The following is a 26,029-nucleotide window of genomic DNA, read 5'->3' as shown; positions in this document are numbered from 1 at the left end:
CAAAGTAAGTCCTCGGCTGTTATGATTTCCTGCAAACAGGAACAAATTTAACGCTCAAGGACTATTTTGCAAGGAGGAACCTTGATCAAAGCCCTAACCTTCAGACAGACTGTTTATCCAGCATTTGTCCTGTGAAATAAACCTTTGAATAATGCCCTACAGAAATGCGTGCACAATGTGGTATGGTAATGTTTGTTGCCTATGCCTATACTTTTGTTTGGTATAATGACCCTTGCCTTTTAGACTGGTGATCTCCTATCAGGGCACACTTCACATGTAGGTGAGGCCTTTTTGGAGATATCTGTGGAGTGTGCCAGGCTGTTGGGTGCCATTTTTCACAACCCAAGGTCTTAATTGAAGGGCACTTAAGGGAAGTGACAGCGTGAGACCTAAGCTGAATCCTTTTCTCATAGAACAAGATTGAATCTTTATTAGTTCATATTGGCTACAATGGCTGTTGTAGTTTGTTTCCGTGCTTCAGCATTAGCAAATTTCCTGCAAGAGACTCAATATTCTTTGGTGCTGATATAAGAAATATGAACAATTTCACAGAAATTTGGGTTTGGGTAGAAAAAAAACTTATGCTGACCAACTTGTTATTGTGAAACAAAGCTACCTTCACTCTCTTCCGTTGATGTAAGTGAAGCCAACAGTGTTCATATATGGCACTGACATCGTGGAGCCCTCGTCTGTGCAGTAGTGAACGAGAAGATGAGCTACGATATCAAGGTCCTGCTCACACTCCCGCCTAATCAACTTTTTGTGAAATAAACCGTTATGGAAATGTAGACGAGTTAAAGCTCCAATCTCCTCCCGAATTCCTGAAAAATGTCCGTTAGTGGCTCAGTGACTACTTTGTTCAGAGAAGCTGTCAATCATAATGTTACAACCCCATTTTATAGCATCAAATAACTAACTAAAACTAAACTTATTTAAAGAACGAACACTTGAACTAACATCAGAGTGATAAAACAGCCTAAAATGACACAAACCATCTTTGGGAAAAATATATTTGAAGTGCAATTGTTTAGTTTGTCTCGCATCCCATTACATTTCATGGAGAGGGCGGGCTTTATGACCTACACTGCAGTTTTTAGGACTTGGCACTCTTGTTTTGAAATGTTATCACAATTTAAAATAACACACAATTTAATTTATTTTTGTGATGCAAAGCTGAATTTTCAGCATCCAGTCACATAATCCTTGGATGGAAAACAATCGATCGCGATGACAAGTCACATTTGTTAATATCCGTCCACACTAAACCTTATGTGATATAACATTAGCGCAGGGGTTTTCAAACTTCACGATGCCAAGGACCCCCAAATATGAGAAACCTTTATGGGGGATCCCCTTCCTAAAATACATCTATATATTTATAATAAAAAAAACTTTTAAACTGTTAGATAAATAGTGTGACATTATAAATACAACATATTGTTTCCAAACTTAAATTGGTTATATTTATTGTATGTATTAACCTGATGAAAAACATTTTCAATGAAAATGTACTTGTTTAAGCAACTTTCATAATGTAGTTCTTTGTAAGCAGCTTGCATACCATGTTAAGAACCCCAGTGAGCAAGATAAAGGGACTATAGTGAGAGAAACTCACTAGAAAGATAAAAAAAAAAACATATACAAATCTTGAAAGTATGTATAAGGCAAACAAGGAGAAACAGTTAGAAATGAAACTATTAGATTGTTCGATAGACTCCATTTTTGCTTTGTCTTTTAATTCTCTGAAATTCTCTGGGGACCCCTTAGAACCTTCTGGAGGACCCCAGTTTGAAAACCCCTGCATTAGCGGTTCCTCATCACGGCTGATTTGGCAAATGTTTAAAAAACAAGACTTGCGGTGCACAGTTGACGTTTTCTCCGAGCTGCATCTCCGACGGACCGTCACATCTCCCACTGGTGGCCACAGACACTATAGTGTTGATATGTTTTTAATATTATGGGTTTATTTTGTGCCGATTCACATATAGTGTGAGGATGTATATGACGTTATGAGTATGTATTTGAATGAACTTGAATGTACTATGTAATGTCTATTTTCACATAACATTTATAATGGTGTGACTTGTCTGCGATAAACCTGAAAGCTTGAGATCACCTGAAGCTTGTCTTCAGTTTTGCTCAAAATAAATTATATATAAAGAAAAATATATTTTTCTTCAGTCCAAATCCTGTCTCTACAATGTCTGTGTGCTGTTTTGTACAGTGGAGGGCGCCAGAGCGCTTCCAGCAATGAATGTTTGCAGTAAAGAAATGACTGGTTATAAACAGGCCCTATGCCCGTGTTGTGCTGTGAGGGGTCCCACCAGCAGCATGTGGTGATCCTGGATCCCAAGTGGGCCAGAACATGCTGACAGATGCAGCTGAATATTCATTGGTTTGGTGCCTCCTTTATATATATATATATATATATATATATATATATATATATATATATATATATATATATATATATATATATATATATATATATATATATATATATATATATATATATATATATATATATAATAAAAACATTGGGGACCCACTTTATATTAGATGGCCTTAACTGCTATGTACTAACATTTTAATTAATCATTTGATACAATGCACTTATTGTGTACGTACATGTTTTTACATTGTACTTTTAAAGAAATACCTGCATGTAAACTCTACCCGTATCTCACCTTAATATCAGCAAACGTGTTTTGCAATACAATTTGAACACAGTAAGTACAATGTACTTATGTTTTAATGTAAGTACATAGTACTTAAGGCCACCTAATATAAAGGGGGGCCTAAACATTGTACTACACTGAAAAAAAATAGTGCCTTGAATTACCCAAAAAAATGAGGCAACTATGCATCAGACTTCTAAGTATTTTGAACTCATCTAATTTGTGTTTGACCCTATTGCCTTTACAATACTTCAACATGCACCCTTAAGTATTTTCAACTCTATTTTCCTCAAAAACCACAATACTTTGAGTAGCAGAAACATAATTTAACTGAGTCAGCGGCAATACAATTTTTAGATCTCAAGTGAATACACTGATACAACATGCAACATTACATAAAACATGAGTTCTATTTCATTTTACGTAATAAGCAGTATGAGGTAGAGATGAACCATAAAGCATACTGCTATAAACGGTTGCGATTCATATGATGCACTGCGCCTACCTGTCATCAGCCTAACGTCAGGCTCCATTTGTCACCACCACGGTAACCCCCAAAACTCCAACATGACAAATATTTCTACATCCCAACTATTAAACAATAATAACAAGCCTTCTACTTCATTTATTTTAAACACACATGAAGATAAATACTTTCAGCATTTTCTTTTCAAATTAAATCTCACCCAAAGCATTCTGGGAACAAGAAATCTCCTTACCCCCAGTAAGTAGGTTGTACACAATAAAACTGTGTAATAAAGTTGTGACAAAATGTTCATATATATATAATATTGATCAAGCAGCAAACATCCTCGACAAAGCGGTCACCCCTGATGTAGACAACGCTGTTATAAAATTACCTTAAAGGGATAGTTCACCCAAAAATGAAAATGTGATGTTTATCTGCTTGCCACCAGGGCATCCAAGATGTAGGTGTGTTTGTTTCTTCAGTAGAACACAAATGAAGATTTTTAACTCCAACTGTTGCGTGTATAATGGATGACAATGGGGTGTATTTCTAAAAGAGTAAAAAACACATAGACATCCATATTAAACCCTGCGGCTTGTGGTGACACATTGATGTCTTAAGACACAAAACACTTTGAAAGTATATATCTCAGGCCCTGTGAGCTCCAGCATATGTCAGCAAACACTGGAAAAATAATGTTGTGACACTGGGATATTTCATTATACCACTGTATATGAGGAGACCTGTATATTGGAGGGATTTGGTTAGTTGGAAATTACATTAATAAAAAGCTAATATTCCTCCCTTCAGATCCATTTAAATAAATCTTGCATACAACATGATAAATACAAATAATATTTTTCATTATTTACTGCCATCTAGTGGAAATGGCTAAAACTGTCTGCAGGGTGCTGAGTTAAACACTTTTCACAAAATAATTTATAAAATCAAAAAGCATAAAAGGGGGTTTTACTACAGCTCAGACAACATATACTTAAATGCTTAGCACTTTTAGGATTGTTTATGTAACTTAAAAGGGTTGACGTTATAAAATATTGTTATGGTTGTGGTGTGTATTTTGCTTTTCTTTTATATTTAGAACAACTATTTTTATTTTTATTACTAGAAAATGTTGTAATATTTTATTGTGTGTCTGTGTGTGTGTGTGTGTGTTGTGGGTGTCATGCCATTATCTCTTTCTAGTTTCTATAAAGGCAGCTGATTGAACTCTCCTCATACCCACAGTATATCATGTAACTTGATATACCAGTACAAATGTATACATATCTTAACTCTCTCTCTCTTTTTTTTCAGATTCCAGATGAGTTTGATAATGGTAAGTCCTCCCCTTATCTGTACACATGTAAGGCAATAATTTTTTTAAATGACACGTTTCTACAGAGGGCTTTCTTTTTACACTGTGTAATACACCTATATAATAGCCTGTGGTGAGCATTTACCTAAATATAGCAATCTAATGTCTTACAGATGTTCATCTAACTGATAAGACTATTTAGTTTCACTTTGTGTTTAAAGGGAGTGAAAGGCACAGCTAAAAGCCGAAGAGGAAGTGAACATAACATAAAAAGTAGAGAACTCGATTATTTGTAGACCTTCTGTCTACAAGTGTGAAATGCTTTTATTCCCTGTCCTTTTATCGTATTGTTCGCTCCCTTGTGCGGTTGGTTTAAGCAGATGAGGACCCTTCTGGCCTGCTTGTTGTGTGTTTGTTCTTCTGTCAGGTTAGCAAGGCGCATGATTGATTTCTGGTGCCATGCAGCACTCTTTACCCAGTGCCAGCCTGTTTCAGCCTCCTTCACAGCCAAATGAACCTCTGCACATGACCCCTGCACGCCTCTATCTCTCACACACCCTGATTGGCCCTCAACCAGTGGCACATGTGCCAGTTTACAGTGGCAATTGTTTCATTGCTTTCATTCATGCTGCATTGTCTCTTAATTGCAGCATGATGAATTATTGAAGGCTTCTGCCTCTTTTTGTGAGTTTTAAAGGGCTACTTTACATAAAATATATTTTTGTAACCTTTTGTCATTCCAAACCTGTATGCCCTTTTTTCATCCCTGCTTTTGTTTTTACACAAAACTAACATTTGACATTATTTGTTTTATTTTGGAGCTTTAAACCCTGTGTCCTCTTTCCCTTTTATATGGAAAATACACTACTGTTCAAATGTTTGGGTTTGGTAAGATCGATTTAATGTTTTTGAAAAGGTCACTAAGGCTGCATATGTTTGATCAAAAGAACAAAAAAATTGTTTAAAAAAATAAAATAAAATGACAACCATTTAAAAATCTTTATTTGATTTATATTTTAAAATGGTTTCACCCAAAAAATGAAAATGTGATGTTTATCTGCTTGCCCCCAGGGCATCCAGTAGAACACAAATTAAGATTTTTAACTCCAACCGTTGCTCGTATAATGGATGGCAATGGGGTGTATTTCTAAAAGAGTAAAAAACACATAGACATCCATATTAAACCCTGCGGCTCGTGGTGACACATTGATGTCTTAAGACATGAAATGATCAGTTTCTGCAAGAAACCCAACCGTATTTGTTATTTTTTTACCTCATACAGGGTATATGCAGGAATCTTGAAGTTAATTTCAATACCTTTTTAAGACTTTTTAAAGACCTTCTCAAAATATTTTAAGACCTCATCGCACTTCAAGTTCTAATCGGCAACAAACCTTTAATAAACAGTTTTAGTCGAATGTAGACTTAAAATCTCTATCGTAGGCCAATTTTGTATCGTTTATATTGCATATCTGTTTCGCAACGTATGGAGGGCGACACATTACCCAGCTGCGCATTTCGCAAAATACATGACGTCACCCGTAGACAGCGGCTCGCCAGGGATGGAAATGAACTTTTTTCAAAGTCTACTGCTCAATGTTTTTACCAGCCACTTTTTTGTTTTTGACTGACAATGTGTAACTGCATGTGAAAATTAATACAACAAGCTCTACAATACTTAAGCCGTTTATTTAATCTCAAGTCTCAATGAAATACTGACATTTTCTTCTCGCTTATACACACACAAAACATGAACTGATATACATTTCATTAAATCAGTAGGGCTCTGTGCAGTCTTTTTTAACCTGCATGTGGCATTTGGATGTAAAATAACTGCATATTTAACTGTTTAAATGAAAGATTAATCCTTATTAAACTTACAAAAGCTATTCAATCGAGAGCATTGTTTAATGTCAAACTAAATATAAGGACATCACTCACGCCTTTAAGACCTGATGCAGGGACATGCTCATCTTTCTCGGTTGTGCATACTATACAGTTCACTTAAGGCATATACAGACTGTCTGCTAGGATACTCATCAAGATGGACATGTTGACATACTTCTTGTGTGAGTTTGTCCATTTAAGCGCAAGACGAGAGAACTTAATATTTGCGCGCTCTCGGATGATGCACAGCGTCAGATCTTCTCACGGAGCGAGCGAGTCTCACAGCGCGTCTTCACGCGAGTGATGACGGAGAAAAGGACTGGTCATATGCGCACTTACGGCAGCACTTGCATGCATTGAACAAAGTTTACAAAGAGGAAACAGCTAGGTAGGTGAAGCGAGTTTACCCGCCACAACTCAAAATCAGCCACATTTGGCTGGTGGCGGTGCTAATTTCCGTCCCTGGCGCGCGCGCTCAGAGCCGATCTCAGACTGAGCGCCCGTTGGTTTTTAATACTTATGGGGATGAAAATAAATATATTCATAAATACTTTTTGGAGTCAAACTCTTTTGACAAAGCTTTAACAAAATACTTTCAAAATTTAAGACTTTATAAAGCCGTGATAAGACTTTTTTATACTTTATGAGGGTCTTAATTTTCCCAAAATTGATTTATCACCTTTAAATACTTTTCAAGACTTTACCCTGCTCATAGCAGACGAATCTCATCTAGTATTCCCAATGCCATTACTTCTGAACGATCATAGATATATATTTACATAGATGCCTCATTCAACTAATCCGTGCCGGGTTTTGACCTTTCTCAACGGAAGTAATGGCATTGGGAATACTAGATCAGATTCGTCTGGTATGAGGTAAAAAAACAAAAAAAAAAACATTGTTGGGTTTCTCACAGATCTCAACTGACCGTTTCATATCTTAAGATATCATTATACAAGCAACGGTTGGAGTTAAAAATCTTCATTTGTGTTCTACCGAAGAAACAAACACACCTACATCATGGATGCCCTGGGGGTGAGCAGATAAACATCACATTTTCATTTTTGGGTGAACTATCCCTTGAAAGCAGACATTTTTTCAGTCTTTAGTGTCACATGATCCATGAAGAAACATCAATGCTAAAAAAATATACTTTTGTGAAACCATTTACAGTTTTTACTGTCACTTTTAATAAATTGAATACATTGCTGCTGCTTAAAATAATTTCTTAATTTCTTTAAAAAATATAAATCTTACTGACCTCAAACCTTTGAACGGTAGTGCGCATGCATCCGAATTCTTCATTATTTGTCTTCCAAAGAAGAACTAAGCGGGGGAGTAAATGAATTCTTTAAGTTTGGCTTCCTGTCAGTCAAATGGCTTGGTTTTTATGGTGATTTATTTGACTGAAATAGTTATAGCACCATCAACTACAAATACGCTGTCTTCAGAGGAGGCATTATCATTAATAGAGTAAAGGTAGAGACGCCGCATAAGCAGCGGTAGAAGCAGACCACCTGCGCTTTTCATTCACTGCTGATGTCAATTGAGATAACAGGCTGCCTTCGCTTGATCTATGCAATCGTTCGGTCTCATCATAATTACGTAATTAATTCCACACGTTCCCTGAAGTGTCCTTCTTCTCTCCCCCCACCTCGATTTATTACCTCCGAGCCCGGAGCGCTGCTGTCCAACACTAATGCTCTTATAGCTTTTAATGCCATAACGAAGGGCCATGATTACTTTAGGGACCGGGGTGAAACGCCTACTGCCTCAAGGGAGAAGAGAAGCAGGTTTTCTGCCTCTTGGGCCCATGATCACCTCCCTAAAATAGCAGAAGGCCAGCGTGGGGACGAAGAGTGGACCCTCGATAAGGGGCGTCCACAGGGAGAAGGGACAAGGCAAAGAGGCGTGACTCCAAAACCTTTTCTGCTGTGCCAAGTGACGGCATTCAATGGAAGACGCATACATGCACATCTTGTGCCAGCTCCCCGCCTCCACAGAAAAAGCTGCATCACTCAATTTGTACTGCATGGAAATTGGCCAGTGCCATAATTTATGTCATTCGTTTGTTATGAGATCAAAGATACTAAAAAATGTCTTCTCTGTTTGTTTAAAACCTTGGAAACCGCATGGTTTCATACTTGTGTTACTGGAATAATGTTTGGAGTGGAATTTAACGACAGATTCTACCGTCACCTGGGTCTGATGTCTGAAATGACAAGTGTAGTCTTGTTTGAGGTGGTACAGTGTGAATTCAGATGTGTCAGGAAAGAGAGATTGTTTTGCTTGAGCTTATGCACACAAAGATTTAATCTCCAACTGACAGCAACAACAACAAGCTGGAAATAAAAAAGCAGGTTTGTGTGAAACGCTTGTGAAAGCTCAATTCTTGTTCAAGGCATTGCACTGATTTATTCACTTCTCCTTTTTAAGTCTGCATCTCAGAAACTACCTTGAAGAAAAACGTTTTAAAAAGTCTGTGATCTTAAGGTCCGTTCACACTAATCTAGACGCACCCTAGCGGCAGCAAATTTAATCTGCCCGCAAGTGTTGTCTAGGAACTCTCAATACCCTTCTGAGCTGTATTCGCCTCACTCTGGACGGGCCAATCACATTGTGTATAGAGTCGGCAGGCGGGGCCATAATGACGACGGCCGAGTTGCGCTTTCGTGCTTCTAGTAAACACAGAAACTGGCGAACGACAGCGGTCTTTCGAATCAGCTTTGACTGCGACTCTGGAAGACTTGGAGTTAAGCTTTTCTCTGAGAAAAGAACAAAGAAGGGCACTGAAGTCATTCTTAAAAAGAAATGAAAGATGTGTTCGTAGTTTAGCCGACCGGATACGGTGAATGTTTAATCTATCAAGGAGCTCTGTTTCACCTTCGTTGCTCTGGTTGGTTGTAGCGCTATCGAGCAGAGGGAGTTTGAAAGACAACCGTTTATCCCGCCCCTCGGATTGAGCCCTGTCTATGGTGAGTTTCCAGACCAAACATCTTGATGTGGGTCTGGCTTGTCAGGCTAGCATGTTACCCCTTCTCTACTAGAATGAAACGGGTGCTAGTTCAGAGCCAGGGCTAGTGCCGGTTCAGAGTTGGTTCGACTGACGAGCCTTCTAACAACCGGTTTGCCTTTCCATGGGCTAGAGAGCCACCACAGAGCCAGTTCTTATGTCACTGTATACGTCTAATTTTTCTCAGCTAGGCAGCGGGAAGCACAAACACTGAAACACACCAGACATGTTTGAGACAGTCCTGCAGCAGGTTGGGTTGCATAAAAGTGGCTAAAACGGGGGGGTTGTGACATTCCTAAAATTCATGGGTGGGCATGTTTGCGGATAATTAACTACTTGCAGGCGGGTAGTAGCGCGGATGAAAAATAGGTGAAATATTTCTATATAACCATTCAAGGTTATTTTCGTAAACGAAAACTGAAACTAAGACTAAAACTATTGGTCAAAAAACATTTTCTTAAACTGAAATAAAATGTAAAAATCTGAATAAATAAAAAACTAAAACTTAACGAAACTAACTACTCTGACTAAAAAACTAACTGAAATAAAATAATAATTAGCAAAAATAAATATTGTTTTTGTTATTAATAAGCTCTCTTTAATGTGGTGGAAAATCTGACTGTGGCGGTTGAGGGAGTGTCTGTATATTGCGCTACTGCGCGTGAAGTGATCTGAGGAGGAGATTAACCGCTGTCCTGTGACGGACGCGTGCAGACAATACACATCGCTAGTCCTAAACGGGAGTTCACAAAGAATCAATGCGTCCGTGGCAGTGAAATGGGAAATAACACAAGGTAATGCGACGCATGTTGAACTTCTTTTAACTTAAGCTCACTGTTTTAGAATGCCGTTTCTTACGCGACGAGAGATGCAGGCACAAAAGTCAGCAACTAATAGCAAGTACTAGCCTACTGTGCATTTGAGATTTCATGTTTGCATAATATTGACAGGCTCAAAGGTGTTTTCATAATCATTTACTACTACTAATATTATTATCTGTGTGGAGACATTTCCCCACAAAGTAGGGAATACCAGGACACACACACACACACACACACGTGTTTGTTTCACTATATAAGTGAGGACATTGCATGGACTTCCATTGATTTTATATCAGGTTAATGATATTTTATATCCCCTAACCCAACCCCTATCCCTAAGCCTACCCATCACAAGAACGTGCAAAACAATAGATTTAAATAAAAACATGTTTTGGCCGATTTATAAGCCTTTTTAACTAGTGGACCAGTCAAATGTCCTTACTAGTCAGTTATCATAATATTTTACTAGATAAGTAAGGACATTGGTCCCCTTTACAATTATAGCACAACACACACACACAGAGCACAACAGTGTGTGTTGGCTGTATTCAGATGACTTTAGCTGTGGTCTTACACTGCTAGTCTACATTGTACTACTGAAGAAATGAAAATAAGCTTTTAATTGTTTAACAATATTTCATCTTTGTTATGAATGAGTTTGTCTGGAATTTATAATTTTTACTTTTATATTTTTTACGTTGCATTGATTTTATTCTTTAAGATAGATCCTCTGAATATTAGCCTATGTCAAAAATATCAAATATAATTTTTTAATATCAAAATATAATTTTTCATTTTTAATCTCCAGATCGTTGTTCGTATAGGTCATAGTTTGACTCAAGCTTTTTTGCTCAAAGGTGAAGACCCAACTTTATGCATGTTTTGTAAGACCGTCCTGAGTATAAACAATAATGCTCGTTTATCAAGTTATTTCACTTAAGGATGTTTAGTGAGATTAAACTCTAATCTCTGCAAACATTAAAATTTGCTGAAATTAAAAACCTTGATTTGGTCTCTACACTTCATTATGGTAACTCTGCTAAACTATAATTACTAAAACTAAAACTGAAACTAAATAAATAAAAACTAAATAGAAATGTATTTGCAAAATAAAAACTAAACTAAAACTAGAAAAACCATTTGTAAAACTAACTAAAACTAAACTGAAATTTGTAGCAAAATTGAAAACGATACTAAAATAAAAACTAATTTCAAAAAGCAAAACTATAATAACCTTGGGACGCAGGGAAGGTCCTATAAAGGCATTGATTAGCTGTTTCAGGTGTGTTTGATTGGGGTTGGAGCTAAACTCTGCAGGACAGCGGCCCTCCAGGACCATACACGATACATGGCTCACAATACCATCACAACACAGCAATCCTGCGATAATCAATATATTGCTAGACAATCCTATTATGATATCTGTCTGACTATGAAAACAAAATACCTGTGAATAGGTTAAGTGCAGGTGTTCCAGACTTTGGACTTAAGCGTGGCAAGGGCATCTATTATTTTACTCTCACTGCTGTCCGCCATCCTGTTAAAAAATATTTTCCTAAGGCTATTTAACATAAGTATGTTTACCTCATTCACACGTTGAGCGCCACCTCGAGGAGCCATGATTTAATAAACACTGGGGGCAGGGAAATCTGTTTAGAGCTCCTAATTTTATTCATTAAAATATCAATATTTGGAGCCAACGTTTAGATTTTCATATCGCATGGAGAAGGCCAACGATATATATTGCCCTATCAATATTTTGTCCCACCCCTAGTAATATTGTAGAGTTATAGTTTTAGGGAGCGATTATGTAGATTTGTGATTTTTCTCGTTTACCATAACATTGTGTTTAGAGGGCGTGATGTACCAGCTGTAGCTCATCCAGGAAGACATTAGCACGGGCCTGGTACTCTATCCACAGAACAGTTAGGTCCCCATATCACACCAATGAGAGAGGCACCTAAAGACCACTTTTCACAGCTGCAGAAAGAAGCGATTGACAGGGAGGGAAAAAAGCAAGAGGCTATCAAAGAAAGGGATGGAAGAAAGGCAATTGAGTAATGGCCTTTGGCAAACTAGCGAAGCATATGCTAACCCAGTGCAGGATTAAAGGAGGCCTTTGTTGTGTCCAGAGGCCTAGCCATCGATCTTCCTCTCCCTCCCTCCTCGCCTGAGACTCAATGGACATCCCTCCAGAGAGACACAGGCCCTCTGTGAAGCAACAATGGGACTCCTCGCCATTTACACTGACAAACAAGGTTAGCACAAGAGACTCTTCAAAGTGCACCCAGTTGTTCCCTGCTTCTCCGGTGTCATCTTGGATCAGTCTTGGTAACGGTTCTTGCAACTGTTCACCCTTTGTATTGATCTCGGACTTGTGGCGAAGGAAGGACTTATGCCGAGACAGATGTGTGCCTGTTAAACCGACGACTGAGGTCGATGTGAGGAGGATAAACTTTCTCTGAACACTCCTTTAGGAAATGCACAACCATTCAAAGGTTTGGGGTCCCTTTTTTTTGGGGGGGGGGTACTTTTATTCAGCACCATCTGTCATTATTTACTAACCGTAATGCTATTCCAAAAACATGCTGTTATTTTTTTTTCTTTTGAACACAAAAGGAGACAAGAATAATTATCAATTTTGTTTTAACTTGGTGTGCAATGTGACACAAAGTCAGAAGAGCACCATAATATTGGTTCTATAAATAATGGCTTGTTTCCACCGAGCGGTACAGTATGATTCAGGAAAGTCCTGATCTGGCTTGCGTTTCCACCGCCAACAGTTCCCTTACTTGATAGGCGTGGTGTATGCTGGAAAGTAGCATTCAATATCATTCTTGCAAGAAGAAGAAAGCGACGGTAAACAATAATGGAGGACATGCAGCAGATCTAGTTCTTTCTTTTCGGCATGTGTCTGCTTGTCACAAGACACAAAAACGTGTTTCAACTGTATTTTGAGAGAATGGCACCTCTTGTGTTATCATTTCCCTTTTAGCACGCGAAAAAGACGAATCTCTGTCAACCAATCAACGTTCTGCAGTGAGTCTAGCTCCACCCTTTAGGTTCCCCAACAGAAGGGTCCCAAAAAAGTGGGAATAATTCTGTACTGTACCGTACCGCTCGGTGGAAATGAGCCATTATAGTCTCCTAAAGATGTATGGTTGCTTTGTATTATTTGCACAACAAAATGTAAGTTCTCTCTAAATAAAGTGATTCATACACCTCAGATGCCATGTTTGATTTGAGAGCCGCATATTGACTTGTGGCGTTTCATTAAATGCGTTTTCATGGACCACTTTCACGGAGCAACTATTCCTTGTTCAACAGGTGTTTTGTCTAAAAGGGCTGCGTTTTCTTCATTAATCCTTTACGTTTCAGAAACAAAGCTGTGATGCTGATATCATGTTTACGGAACCTACTAACACCACAGCTGTCTCTCTTCAACATAAGTATGATGAGGAGACGTCAATCTCGTGTCGCTCATTAGCCTCAAGGGAAAGCTTATTCCACTGGAGGCTGCCAATAGGCACATGCTCCCTCAAAGAGTGCAAACACTCCCCCTCCAAACTAATCCAAAGGGAGAAAAGGAGGGATAGGGCTCGAGCGGCTGGAGGAGAGGGTGTTTAAGCAGTTTGTATCGTCCCTCCCCCAATCAGCCTCCTTCCCCGTGCCCTGATGTTGATGATGGGGCCCCTTGGCGGGGTAGCTGCCTTAACAGATGCATGGCGAGCCAGGCAGGAGGCGCGTGGAACCTGTGCCGCCACTTTATCTGTCCTTTCTGCTGCTTGAGGCGGCATATGGCATGTGGCGATTGGAGGGAGCTAAAGTAGAAAATGGGCCTAATCACTTTAGTTTGAATGATGTGGGGATGTTGTATAGTGTCTTGAAGTGATCATTATTGTTTGATGTGCTGACGTGGCTTTTACCCTTAAGCCCTAACCTATTTAAAATTACTTCACATTTAATGCTTGTATTTTATACAGTAAGTTGAAGACTTACAAGGAGCTTAAAGAAAAATTATGCTTTTTACTTTTAAACAATCTATTTTTTATTTATTTATTTTTGTCCTCTAGATGTTCCCGTCATCCAGCAACTAAGAAGAACCTTCAAATATTTCAAAGATTACCGACAGGTTAGAGGCTACAGAAAATATTCTAATTTTATATCCTCACAAGAAAGCATCTGAGGTACAAAAAAAGTTATCTTTCTGCTTCTCTGTAGATGATCATGGAGCCCACAAGCCCAAAGCTTCTCCCAGACCCACTGCGAGAACCCTATTACCAGCCTCCATACACTCTAGTGCTGGAGATCACCGATGTCCTCCTCCATCCAGAGTGGTCGGTAGGTGTCACAGCTCAATTAAAGTAACTAGCATCTGCATTTAAAGGGTCAAGCAATGACCAAAAAAAACACTGCTGTTCAAAAGTGACCATAAAAGAATTTGTAATGTTACAAAAAAATGTATCTCAACTTTCTATTCCTTAGAGAAACTATTTTCAACATTGATAGTGAGAAATGTTGCTTAAGCAGCAAATCATCATATTAGAATGATTTCTGAAGGGTCATGCGACGCTGAAGACTGGAGTAAAGATGCTAAAAAAACACAAAGCTTTAAAATCACAGGAATAAATAACACTTTCAGTCTTTGTTCAACTTTTTTTTTTTTACTTGATCATTATTAGATACATAAGCCCCTTTCACACTGCGATTCCGGCAAATACACAGATAATGCGTCCCGGGCCGCTAGATTTGGCCCATTCACACTGTAGGCGAAATACCGTAATATGTGCACTTTCACACACAACCTATAACGGTCCCGAAACGAGTTGACACGTGACATCCGGATGTGACGTAAAACGGCGAGCGATCTCAGCTTCAGCGCGGATAGTAAGGAGCTCCGTGGTCTCGACTTGTGTCCAGTTTTCGCACATTTCTGCTTGTTTCATTTTAGTTTCTTTTGTATACGAACACTCTCTGCGTTTAAAACACAGACTAGCTCTTCTGGCACTGCAGGGTTGTATTATTGAAAATACAAGCTCTAGGAGTCGCACGATAACTACGTACACGTTGCGCCATTAGTTTTGGCTTTTGTTCACACAGCCCTCGACCCGGGTCGAATCCCGCAATATTACTAAGTCCCCGATCCGGGTTCAATTCGGTAATCAATGCCGGGACGTGGTTGCTTTCACACAGAAGGCGACCCGGCAATGTTCCGGGAATATTGTGGGTCCGACGTGCAGTGTGAAAGGGGCTATAGATAGATTGATTACATAGATAGCATTATTTTGTTCTCTGATTTAAAAATGGGCTTCCATACTGCATATATAATAATTATAAAATAATTGAAATGCTGCTTAAAATAGTTTTACATGGAGTTTAGCATGTCTGCTGCTCATCTAAATGAGGCACTTTAAGCTGTGGGACATAAGACTTTGCAGATCTCTATTTAACATGAAATGATTCTTAAATCTAGATTGTTTCAGTCTGCTTAATGCAGTGCCCCCCCAAACCTCTTCTGACAGGCCCCCCTTTTGTACAGAAAAATATTTTTAATAACCTGGATAATTATGCAATTGGGTTTTGTATCACCCTGAAGAGGTTTTTTTTGCATAACAGTATTCTGATTGCACACTATAGCCTAGCCCCAGTTTGAGAACCATTAGCTTAATGCAAGTTCATATCATTAGACTGAATCCCTGGTAAAATCTACACTTTTGGGGGGATGTTTAGCTCCTCACTGCAGGCCTAGGGGTGTTCCAATCTGAACACAGCTGCGCCTGTGCATATTTGTGCACGTGATGTTCTGTATAGTGTGTATATTTGCACACTCAGATGCCATCTGCAATAAAGTGTCGCTATTTGATTTACTATTAAACGACCCTTAGTTTATTACAGACTATCCTTATCAATTCCTGTTTATCACATGAAGCCATCTGGAGCACTGTTTTGGGCGAACCACCTGTCGCCTCCCTTACCTGCCCCCCCTCCTTCTCTCTACCTGGCCAGCTGTGAGGGAAGGGCCACACACAGGTGACAGGTGGAGCATAGCCCACCTGTAATCTGACACACCTCAGCAGACTGTTACCGTGGCACACAGCACAGTGATTTTTGTTGAACCTCAAGTGAAGCTTTGTCTGTGACTGTACCCTTTTTGGCTTTGTTTGACATGTATACTCAGATGTAGGTGTTCTGTGCCAGATAAAAACATCATGAAAGTATCCGTAAGAGAAGTTGGAATGTCTCACAGGAAAGAAGAATTAGTTAAACAATTGATGTGAAATGCTGCTTTCAGCTATGCTGCCTTTCTACAGACCAATGATCAGAATAGCCAGGCTTCCAGGAAAGGATTGAGAAACACTTTCTAGCATCATGTTTATTTATAAATGTATTCCAGATGAGCTGTCTAAAGAACAAATTCAGGAAATCTGAAACTTCTATGAGCGAAACACGTCATTAATGGCACAAGGCGGCCAGCGGTGGGCTGCTTTAGCAGACTACCAGCAAAAATCTGTTACGTATTATTTCCTTTTTTATTTTTTCTTCACTTTAGCAAGGAACTGCTAACATTGAGAAAAATGCACTGGAAAATATATTCACTGTAGGGGTGTTAAACGATATACCACGATATAAAAATGTGACGATATGTATCGGTGATGGAAACTATATGTTTTATCCGAGGCTCAACTTGCTGTAGTGGGCCTATTTATAAGGTATAATTCACCCAAACACAAATTTACAAATGTAAACTGTCATCATGTAGCTACTCACCATCATGTTGTTTTTTGTTTAACTTCAAAACACAAATGAAGATATTCTTTATGAAACCTGGGGGATATCTGTCCCTCCATTTAAAGTCCATTATACCTCTCAAGATCCCAAAAAATCCGTAAAAATAACTAATCGAGTGTCTTATCCAAATCCATGTCTTCTGCAGAAACACGAACGATGGTTTATGATGAACAGATTTACAACGACGCACATACTGTAGTAAACGCGGACGTTCAAATGATTGCTTGACACGCGAAAACAACATGAGAGTGAATAAATGCAGAATTAAAATTCTTAGATGAGCTAAACATTTACAGTTTAAGTGGTCATGAGCTTTCTTGCGATTAGAGCTGTGATTGCGGATTGTGTTGATCATCTGACGCGCACACACTCCTCAAAGTCAAAACGCAAACAACATTTAAATCACCAGATCACATTTAGATTTAGTAGTATGATTGTTCAGAGCATTTTAGACGGTTTATTCTTATATGTATATAGTGCATTAATAGCGGGAGAGGCAGGACGCTGCGAGCACTGGGAGTGATAATGTATGTATTGGAAGCACAAGTAATGCGTGAGGGGAAAAAATGTACGTTTACAGCTTTTCGGTGACATTACATTTAAACGACTATATATAATGTTGAATATAAATCTATAATGATACAATGGGGGAATATGTGGTCCTAATAATAATATTTTAATAATAATACAAAATCAAAAAAAAAAAAATCTTTATGTTGGCTTAAAATATCTGGGTTACATCTTGTATCATGAGCTCAGTATCGTGATATATACAGTCTTGTTCAAAATAATAGCAGTACAATGTGACTAACCAGAATAATCAAGGTTTTTCATATATTTTTTTATTGCTACATGGCAAACAAGTTACCAGTAGGTTCAGTAGATTCTCAGAAAACAAATGAGACCCAGCATTCATGATATGCACGCCCTTAAGGCTGTGCAATTGGGCAATTAGTTGAATTAGTTGAAAGGGGTGTGTTCAAAAAAATAGCAGTGTGGCATTCAATCACTGAGGTCATCAATTTTGTGAAGAAACAGGTGTGAATCAGGTGGCCCCTATTTAAGGATGAAGCCAACACTTGTTGAACATGCATTTGAAAGCTGAGGAAAATGGGTCGTTCAAGACATTGTTCAGAAGAACAGCGTACTTTGATTAAAAAGTTGATTAGAGAGGGGAAAACCTATAAAGAGGTGCAAAAAATGATAGGCTGTTCAGCTAAAATGATCTCCAATGCCTTAAAATGGAGAGCAAAACCAGAGAGACGTGGAAGAAAACGGAAGACAACCATCAAAATGGATAGAAGAATAACCAGAATGGCAAAGGCTCAGCCAATGATCACCTCCAGGATGATCAAAGACAGTCTGGAGTTACCTGTAAGTACTGTGACAGTTAGAAGACGTCTGTGTGAAGCTAATCTATTTTCAAGAATCCCCCGCAAAGTCCCTCTGTTAAAAAAAAGGCATGTGCAGAAGAGGTTACAATTTGCCAAAGAACACATCAACTGGCCTAAAGAGAAATGGAGGAACATTTTGTGGACTGATGAGAGTAAAATTGTTCTTTTTGGGTCCAAGGGCCACAGGCAGTTTGTGAGATGACCCCCAAACTCTGAATTCAAGCCACAGTACACAGTGAAGACAGTGAAGCATGGAGGTGCAAGCATCATGATATGGGCATGTTTCTCCTACTATGGTGTTGGGCCTATTTATCGCATACCAGGGATCATGGATCAGTTTGCATATGTTAAAATACTTGAAGAGGTCATGTTGCCCTATGCTGAAGAGGACATGCCCTTGAAACGGTTGTTTCAACAAGACAATGACCCAAAACACACTAGTAAACGGGCAAAGTCTTGGTTCCAAACCAACAAAATTAATGTTATGGAGTGGCCAGCCCAATCTCCAGACCTTAATCCAATTGAGAACTTGTGGGGTGATATCAAAAATGCTGTTTCTGAAGCAAAACCAAGAAATGTGAATGAATTGTGGAATGTTGTTAAAGAATCATGGAGTGGAATAACAGCTGAGAGGTGCCACAAGTTGGTTGACTCCATGCCACACAGATGTCAAGCAGTTTTAAAAAACTGTGGTCATACAACTAAATATTAGTTTAGTGATTCACAGGATTGCTAAATCCCAGAAAAAAAAAAATGTTTGTACAAAATAGTTTTGAGTTTGTACAGTCAAAGGTAGACACTGCTATTTTTTTGAACACACCCCTTTCAACTAATTGCCCAATTGCACAGCCTTAAGAGCGTGCATATCATGAATGCTGGGTCTTGTTTGTTTTCTGACAATCTACTGAACCTACTGGTAACTTGTTTGCCACGTAGCAATAAAAAATATACTAAAAACCTTGATTATTCTGGTTAGTCACATTGTACTGCTATTATTTTGAACAAGACTGTATATCGAACACGAGTGCGTCGTTACACCCCTAATTCACTGGCATTCAAAAGGTTGGGGTTATCTTTTTAGAGAAGTCTCTTATGCTGCATTTATTTGATTAAAAATACAATAAAAACATTATTTTTACAAATTAAAATATTTTATAATATATTGAAATAAAAAAACTGTTATTTATTATTGTGATCAAAGCTTAATTTTCAGCCTGATTAATCCAGTCTTCAGTGTCACATGATCCTTCAGAAATCATTCTAATATCATGATTCACTGCTCAAGAAACATTTAGGATTATTATCAATGCTTAAATGACTGCTTAATATTTTTGCGGAAACTGATTTTTTTTTTCCAGGCTTTTTTTTGATTAAATTTTTTTTGATGACATTTTTTTGATGAAAATATTTATTTAAAATAGAACAATTTTGTAACAAGGTCACTTTTGATCCGTTTAATGCATCCTTGGCCTTGCTCAATACAATTTTAACTGATCCCAAACTTTTGCAAATGGTCTAGTAAAAAAAAAAAAAAAAAAAAAAAATTAATTGTCTATATCAATCAATCAAAACTTTTATTCAGGACACACACGGTCCAAAAACACGTAAAACCAATACAGTAATACCAATAAAAACACCACAACAACAACAAAAAATACAAACAATATCACACATTTACTAAAACACTAAGCTAAGCTAAAACACAGTGGTTCCACATACTGGAGAAGAATCTGACTGAACTTAGTGTTGGGTTCGTCAGTGCTAAGATTTTACTATTTGCTGAATCAGCCTATAGTCTAGTCTATAAAAAAATTATGTGAAATAAATCTAAGCTCTATAGTTAGGCCTAATAAATATGTAGAAACTTTCAATATAAGTTATAAATATGTAGAATATGTTTTAATGTTTTATGGATCTCCTCTGCCGCCTCTAGTTGGCCACAGGCTGGCGTTTTAAGAAGAGGCCTGGCATAGACTATCTGTTCCAGCAACTGGCCCCGCTCTACGAGATAGTCATCTTCACATCAGAGACAGGCATGGTGAGTCTCAGGGGTGGTGAGGAGGAATCGCTATTTACCACAATAATGCCATTGCGATTGGCCTGTTTTTTGTTTTTGCATGCATTGTTTCAATTCCAACTGAAAGGAAAAGTTTCTTGAGCCATGCTTCGCATTAAACCCACTTACAATAGATGCTATTTTGGATACAGTGGCACACCTACATGTTTGTTGATTCTACAAACACGTCGTCTTGTGCTGAAATATAACGTTTCCTAAATGATGCTATTAGTGAGACCTTTCTGCTAAGCTTCAGTCTGCTTGTGTTTGTGTGTGTCTGTTGCTGTTGCTGTTGTGTTGGTGTGGCACACTTGTAAAGTCATGCAAATGAGCCTCGTTTTGATTGAACGGCCTTTTAGTGCTGCTGCTTTGTTTTATTCTAATGCATGCGAAAGTCAATTCAGCTTTTCAGCACTTTTTAAAACATCCCAAATTTTAGAGAGACTAGCATATTTTATATGCATTTTTTATGGGTATATATATATATATATATATATATATATATATATATATATATATATATATATATATATATATATATATATATATATAATATAGGCCCGGTTTTACAGATAGGGCTTAGACTTAGCCAGGATTAGGCCTTTGTTCAATTAGGGCATTTAAGTATATTTTAGAAAAAAACATTACTGATGTGGATCTTGAGACAAAACAATGGCATTGATGTATTTTAAGAAATATCCGTGCAAATTCCTTTTATTAAAAAAAAATGTTTATAGTTCAAACATGCATATCTTAAGCCTTGTCTGTGAAACCGGGGATGATGTTAGGAGTAATTTTAGATGTCGTGATTTCCCCGGCATAATATATATCTTCACTAAAGGGCTAGCTGTCATTGTAAAACACTTCATGAAAAAAATTATTCCTGAATGCAACATTGTGTGTTTGTTTGTGGGCAGACGGCGTATCCCTTGATTGACAGTATAGATCCTCAGGGATTCGTGATATACCGGCTCTTTCGGGATGCCACGCGCTACATGGAGGGCCACCACGTTAAGGTAAACTTCACAATCTGCTTGCCCTTAGATCTGCTTCCCAGTACCACGCAGTGTTGGTGTTGTGCGCAAACACTCTCTCGGTATTTAGGACACTTCTCTGTTCTTGTAAACAGTGTCCGGAGCTTACGGTTAGATTCACCCGTCTGGTATTTCACCCCTACATGGCCACAGAATCACTTGAGATAAGCCATATGTTGCAAACATCTGAAATATTTGTATCGCCAGTCCAAAAGGAGGACCATATGCTTTGTTTTCTTGTACAGATGCTAATAGTTTGGTCTACATAAAGCCCACACATCTTGGGGAAATCCATTCATAGTTTCGAAATGTGCAATCCGGATGTGGTGACCATACATTTGCTAATTTCCTCATTTATTACGAATGGCTCTGAGTAAAGCTCCTCCATGTGTATGTAATACAGTATGATCTGATCTTATTGCTCAAGATCCCCGCCCCACGGGCCCCCTCTCCTGAGTGACCCGGGCAACATTATGGCGCGATGCCCCCCGTGTCTCTGCTGCATGCCGTCCTTCTGTTCGCCCATTGATTTCCCCACTGCTATGTCCTTATTCCTTTTTTCTTTTCTCAACAGCCCAAGACAATGGCAGTTTCTTCCCCTCCTTCTCTCCTCCTCCTCCTCCCTTCGCTCTTCGCAGGCCTCATTAACCTTCTGCCCCCTCCTTTCCCCTTCGTTAGGCCGTCCGTCGTTACCTAAGCCCTCTCCTCATTAGGCTTATGAATGCACATCTAACGCTTGCGATCAAGTTTACAATTGCATTATAGCGTGCAAATCAAATCAGTTTTTAGCATCTATGGTTATATTAGTGTCACATGTTGCTGGAAGGTATTATATAAATATGTTATTATAAATGTAAGGTCTTTTTTGTAAGAATTTAATACTGTTAAGCAACACAACTGTTTCCAACATTGATAATAATCAGAAATGTTTCTTGAGCAGCAAATCAGCATATTAGAAAGATTTCTGAAGGATCATGTGACACTTAAGACTGGAGTAACGATGCTGAATATTCAGCTTTGATCACAGGAATAAGTTACATTTTAAGATATTCAAATAGAAAACACAAAATTACATTCAGACGGCAATGTTATCCAGGCTTAATTATTGTTGATGTGCCGAATCGAAGCGATTTTCTATTCGTACGGTCACGTTTACTCGATAGCTGTTTGTACAGAAGTAGACATAAGTGTTTGCATGCGTATTTGTGCAATAGGTCTTCGCTCCGGTCACATTTCACCACTGCCTGTCTGGCCTTGTCCACCAGACCCCCATCAGCACTCTCTCTCCATCCACCTTCTGCCAACCCCCATTTATTTCACTCTGCTTCACCCTTCTCTCTCTCTCTCTCTCTCTCTCGCTCTCTCTCTCTCTCTCTCTCTCTCTCTCTCTCTCTCTCTCTCTCCCCTCTCTCTCTTTCTCTCCCTCCCTCACCTCCCATCTGGCTCTCAGAAGCGGGAGGGGAGGGGGGAAGGAGAAAACAAATGGAGTTCAATGAGTTTCATTTTGAAGAATTAAGAAGGAAAAACTTTCAAAGATCAATCTCTTAATATTTTTATTTTAGATATTGAGCCGTGACCCTTGGTAGCGATATTTGGTCTTAATCCTGCTAAAGTGTCCTTATCACCTCTCCAATCAAATGCTCTAGCATTCTGCTTAATAATTGCTAAGAGGCTTATTAATGAACTGGAAAAATCCTTCCCCACCCAGTAATATCCATTGGATGGATGACTTGTTGCAGTTTATTCAAATAGAAAAAATCAGATTCACAATGGTCGGTAAATCAGAACAAATCCACATGATTTTCCAGAGACTCTATATGAAGGTGCATGTTTTTTTTGTTGTTGTTTTTTTTAATTATTTTAATTTATTTATTTTTTCTCATTTTGTCTGTATGTAACTAATCCAGAGAGTAAGGAATGCTTTTGCTTAATTCTACCTGGATTTCTTGATCATTAAGCTGAAACAAATTCTGTATTTTCCCTTTTATAACAAATCTCTGATTGAAAAATATTAATAAAAAGAGTTAAACTAAAAAAACGTTTAAAGCTGCATATAAAACAAGAACGCATGTCTAATACAGTTAAGTAACAAAAACGTGAAAGGTGATAAGAATTAAACTGGTGGTGACAAGAATGACAGTGAAAGCAAATTCTACAATGCCATGATGCATTTTTAGGCCAGCATGAACTTGATCGCTTTAAATGATGCATGAAGGAAGAGTTCTCTGGTATTTATATGAAACTCACGGATGCGCCCTTTTTCTCAGGATGGCCTTCTGTAGGGCCTTGGAATTTCTGCAATGCAGAAAAATATCACAGAATTTTGGATGAATAAATCAAAGTAGAGGCATCTTTACACAGCAAACGCGGCACAGAAACCGATTCTGAAGCGGCATAAAATCCTAAAAATGTGCATTTACACAGACCGTTTAATCCTTCTCTGAAGCGGCATAAATGCATTTACACAGGAATTAAAATTGCAGGTAACAATGCGTTGAACATTATTTAAAACTACAGTTTTAACAAAGTGTTATAAATTAATTTAAAACAAATAATGAAAAAATTATATATTTTTTAAAAAATAACAAAAAAAATCATTTTTTTCTGCCTTCTATATAGCGCTTTCGATTTTTGGCATAATTCTGTAGGTCTACACTGTAATTCTGCAATTCTTCTACTGTAGGCTACGGTATAGTTATTTTATATTTCTTAATAAAATTGTACCTGATTGACAATGCTATAACGAAAGTATAGCCTACATTATAACGGGTAGAATACCGCAGGATTAAAAGTGGTCCAAAGTTTTTTTCAAAGAAACAGAAAGTCACTTTAGAGCATTGACAACATGTAGGCTAGGCTACAGGGGCGTCTCATCCGTGGGGGATACACCCTCTCTTTTCTCGGTGACAGGTTTCAACACCCGCTCTTTTTCTGCAGTTTTTCCGCAGTTTTGCACAAACACCATAGCCTACTGCAGTCGCTCCTCCATTTCTCTGGCCGCTCTGTGTCTGCGCTCGCTGCTGTTTCGGTGCATAGGACGGACCTGTCCGCGGTCGTTCTCCATGGTTCTGACCAAAGAAGAGCGATCTGGAATCTCCATTATAGCACCAGGCTGCATACCCCATCTCTCTGAGCCCATAGACTGTAAAAGTGGTCAGGATTGTAATATTTCCCCAAAACGAAGTTTAGTTCTCAGCTCGTATAACATGAACCTGAATATTTGACAATTCTGTCTAATTGTGAAAAGAAAAACGTTACACACGTCAACCCATTACCCACGATTTTTGTTCACGTCTTTATTAAATAGGCCTCTAGCCTACAAACAGTTAGGCTATTTAATTAAAACATTATGTTATAGGCTAATATTTAAACATAGCCTAACTATGACATTATAGTTTTCTTTAACCCTTTGTCCAACGAAATTAAGCGCCGCCGCATTTTGTTCCTTCATGACAGCGGTAACAACTCACTCTGTCATTTTTTGCCATATGATACAGATAGCCTAGGTGATATACATAATTAAAAACTATAAATTTTCTACTTTTATGTCACAATAACAACAAAGATTCTAGGAATATTGTTTATGCATGCACTTCAAAATTTCCAAACGCTGTCTTAATTCATTTTTTTATAATTAGGCTAATAAAAATTGTTTAAAAGCATTTCTAAATTCAGTTAATATTTCCAAAACAACGAATTTTCGAGCCAAAATAACAAAATGGTAAAAACTACCACCATGCAAATTAAATTTAGCCCTTCTCTGGCAGTTAGGCTACAACCCGATGGGTAACAAACGGTAATAAGCTAAATGTTCTAAATAAATATGCACATAGCCTAATAATAATGATAATTAAAAATTAAATAAACTCAAATATTCTACAATGTTGCTTATAGACAAATTAGCCATAATGATTGAGTAGCTATAGCCTATTTCAAGTTGTTAGGCTGCAGCACTATGCCTAAGGGAAAAATCCAAACTTCAGTCTATTTTAACGACATGTAGGACAGCAGATAGAATATATCAGAAAATATCAAATCTAATATAAAATATCTCTCCAAGAGATTATAATAGCCTACTGGGTTGCACAGTGACGCTGACTGGGTTAAGCATTTACCGTTTCTGGGGGGAAATGTTGCAGTGCGTTGATCTGCCAGTCTCTTCAAAGGAAGATTACAAACGGCGAACACTACAGTGATTAGCTTGACGATGTGAGTACAGAAAACATTTACTTTAATTCCTAGATAGTTTGTCTCCTTGCTGCTTCTTGATTCTCGCGACTAGTGAGCTGGCTGACAGGCGGTTGTCATGACAATGATGTAGTTTAAGGCGGCACAAGTTCGCGTTCATTTACACTGAATCAAAACCGCTTCTATGTCGCCTTTGATACTAGGGGCCGAGGTGGGTCAGACCCGGCATATTTTAAGTCTGCTTTAATGTGGCATCGCGTCTTTACACAGAATTTTGAGCAGAACAGACCCGCGTTAGACCCGCCTTAACTCGGCTGTGTAAAGATGCCTTAGGACATTAAACTTAAATTGCGACGTTGACTAGTGTGTGTCACAAGTTGAAGCA

The 26,029-nt window shown here is 38.3% G+C and overlaps 2 protein-coding genes across 3 annotated transcripts in view; one reads left to right on the top strand and one right to left on the bottom strand.

Annotated features, from left to right (window-relative positions):
- tnfaip1 (tumor necrosis factor, alpha-induced protein 1 (endothelial)) overlaps positions 1–26,029 on the bottom strand; it is a 70,615-nt gene that overhangs the window by 22,897 nt on the left and 21,689 nt on the right. The gene's annotated exons all lie outside the window — the stretch shown is intronic.
- Positions 1–26,029, top strand: part of timm50 (translocase of inner mitochondrial membrane 50 homolog (S. cerevisiae)) — a 42,468-nt gene that overhangs the window by 11,166 nt on the left and 5,273 nt on the right. The window contains exons 4-8 of the mRNA XM_067451241.1: positions 4,462–4,483; positions 14,257–14,315; positions 14,405–14,524; positions 20,300–20,404; positions 21,340–21,438. Coding sequence (XP_067307342.1) covers positions 4,462–4,483; positions 14,257–14,315; positions 14,405–14,524; positions 20,300–20,404; positions 21,340–21,438 — 405 coding nt within the window. The remainder of the gene's footprint in view (positions 1–4,461; positions 4,484–14,256; positions 14,316–14,404; positions 14,525–20,299; positions 20,405–21,339; positions 21,439–26,029) is intronic.

Source organism: Pseudorasbora parva, chromosome 8 (genome assembly GCF_024679245.1).
Source record: "Pseudorasbora parva isolate DD20220531a chromosome 8, ASM2467924v1, whole genome shotgun sequence".
Lineage (NCBI taxonomy): Eukaryota > Metazoa > Chordata > Actinopteri > Cypriniformes > Gobionidae > Pseudorasbora > Pseudorasbora parva.
Note: the sequence above shows the minus strand (reverse complement) of the source record. Positions and strands in the feature narration are given on the sequence as shown.